The 2,414-nt window shown below is 36.0% G+C and overlaps 1 protein-coding gene across 1 annotated transcript in view; it reads left to right on the plus strand.

The window, feature by feature from the left end:
* The first annotated feature begins 1,698 nt into the window (after nucleotides 1-1,698).
* The window catches only part of LOC104809277 (formin-like protein 5), a 4,963-nt gene continuing 4,247 nt past the window's right edge, over nucleotides 1,699-2,414 (plus strand). Inside the window, exon 1 of the mRNA XM_010535205.2 lies at nucleotides 1,699-2,291. Within this exon, the coding sequence (XP_010533507.1) occupies nucleotides 2,285-2,291 (7 nt within the window). The 5' untranslated portion in view covers nucleotides 1,699-2,284. The remainder of the gene's footprint in view (nucleotides 2,292-2,414) is intronic.

Here is a 2,414-nt window from a genome sequence, read left to right on the forward strand (position 1 = left end):
AGGAACTGACGGGAAGGAAGAGGTAACTTACCTTCCTCTTCTTTCCTCTTCATCAATTTACTTCTCTTTCCTCCCCGCTAGATGTGAGTTGACATCGAGGACGACGTCTAATTCAAGTATGGGGAGAGGACGATACTAACGTATCCCGAACCATGAGCTTTCATGCATACATTGCATGTTACATATAAGTTTAGACCTTCACACATGCATAAAAAATCAGGCTACTGTTTCTTCATCATTCCACGAAGACTCGACCCCCTAAGTTTTTTGTTAATTCCTCGGACGAATTGTCGACAAGCCTGAACAAGACGTCCTCACAGAATATTTGTATAATTATCGTCCGGACCGTTCAATAAATTCGGACTCCGGGAATTACTCCCAGACAATTTCATAAAGTCTCGATCGAACATTTACGAATATCAACATTAGCCCGGACGGATAATCCACATGTTCACATCATTTATCCTACCAGACTATTTCTAACATTCTCGACCAGATCTCCACAAGTGGAGACCATTATTCGTCCCGGACAATGTCTAAATGGCCCAGATATATGTAAATCCGGCACATGTAATATACCAGACGATATTGAATATCCCGATCAGTCCAGTCCGGTTTATCCGTCCAACAATAGCTCGAACCAATTAAACTTCCTGACTGAACTTAGTACGGTACTCCAAAGACACATACTAACACACTCGAATAACTAAGATACCGAAATAGTTTTAGATGTTCCGGTCAGCCGAGTCCAGTATACGGGATTCAAGTGACATTAAAATTCAAGTTTCTGAAAACATTACCTTTGCAAAACCTCCAAAATTTGATTCCCGAGTACTTCATCTATGTCGGTAAGAAAGAAAACTACAATCACAGTTATATCTGACAACAACTTAGTAGAATTGCGTGTCCGTTTTTTAGAGGGAGAAAGTTAATAACACATTTAATATTCGATATTACAAACGATGCCATTCTTGTTCAAAATTAATATTAATGTATACTTTGCAAAATAGAAAAAAAAAAATATACATTTCAAATGATGTGACACATCTGACATAAAAGCACAAATTTCCTCTTTCATTAAACCCAAATAATCCTTTATTATCTTATCATTCAATTCATTAACTTTATCCTTTAATATATGGACTCATTAATCCTTCAAAACCCACCACATATATTCTAATCAATTTCTAAAATCGGTCGTGGTTAGATAATCATATAATTAATTATTTACCTAAAATATATTATGGAAACTATTGATTAATGCAAATCAAGTTCAGTTAGGATGAATTAAATAAATAGTTGTACTAGATAAATCTCTATAAATTACATTGTTTTTTTTAAGATCTAACATAAAATTCAAGTCGATAATATCAAATCCAAACTTGATAATATTTTAAATAAGTCAATCTAACCCCCATGTGCAAATAATTCTATCTTTTGTTTCATTTCAATTTGGCTATACAATGTCCAAGCATTCATGCATCATATCTTCAAATCTTACTTTTTGTATTGGGATCTAAAATTCATCCGAAAGGCACTTTCATAAAATAATAGGGGTGCAAGGAACAAAGAACAATATGGCTTTCATCTTCATTTGCAAAATGGAATGTACACAATTTAAATTATTTATAGAGCTGGACTTTACAAATATATAAAAAAGAGAGAAGGTGGGGAACAGCTATGAACAAGAATGGAATTTATGTGCTATGATACCAAAATAGCCAATTTAATTTCATGGAGGTGCAGATCTCTATAATAAGCTCCGCATAATTTTCGTTGTTCAATTTTGAGGAAAGGGATTTCTTTTTACGAAGAAGGTTCCGTAAAATTTATGAAACTCGAGAGCAGCTAATCTCTCCGGAAAATTTCCCGTCGACCTTTCCAGGAACCCAGGTTGACAATTTTGAGATTTTTAATTGGATCTCGCCATAACCAAACACTTTTCTGGTTTTTCGCAGCTGGGAAATATTTTCCCGGAAAATCATATTCCGTTGAAGCTATCGTTCGAGCTTGATTTCAGAAAATTTCATCGGTGTTAACTCCAATTTTTAGGAATTTCGATGTGGGTCGTCGAGTTTTTGTTCAAAATTTCGATCTTGATCGTAATTAAGAGACGGGGTTTTCCGCGGTTCGTGCATAAGAATCGGCATAGTGTTTGCGTCGAAATGTTGTAATCCTGCGCGCTGTTGTACGGTCAATCCATGGTTGATGAAGGAGCTCGAGCGTCTGGTTACGCCATTGTTTCTGATGATTGAAGCGTTTCGTGAAATGAAAAGGAGCAGATATGATTGGAACGTGCTTGATTTTCTCGTTCATCATAATAGACCATTAACTCTTTGATGTTTCCCTATGTTTAGTTAAGGGACGGGAAAGTAAAGCTTCTCACACCGAGAGAAGCTGGCTATGCGGTTCAG

This window comes from Tarenaya hassleriana, unplaced genomic scaffold (assembly GCF_000463585.1).
Source record: "Tarenaya hassleriana unplaced genomic scaffold, ASM46358v1 Cleome16, whole genome shotgun sequence".
NCBI lineage: Eukaryota > Viridiplantae > Streptophyta > Magnoliopsida > Brassicales > Cleomaceae > Tarenaya > Tarenaya hassleriana.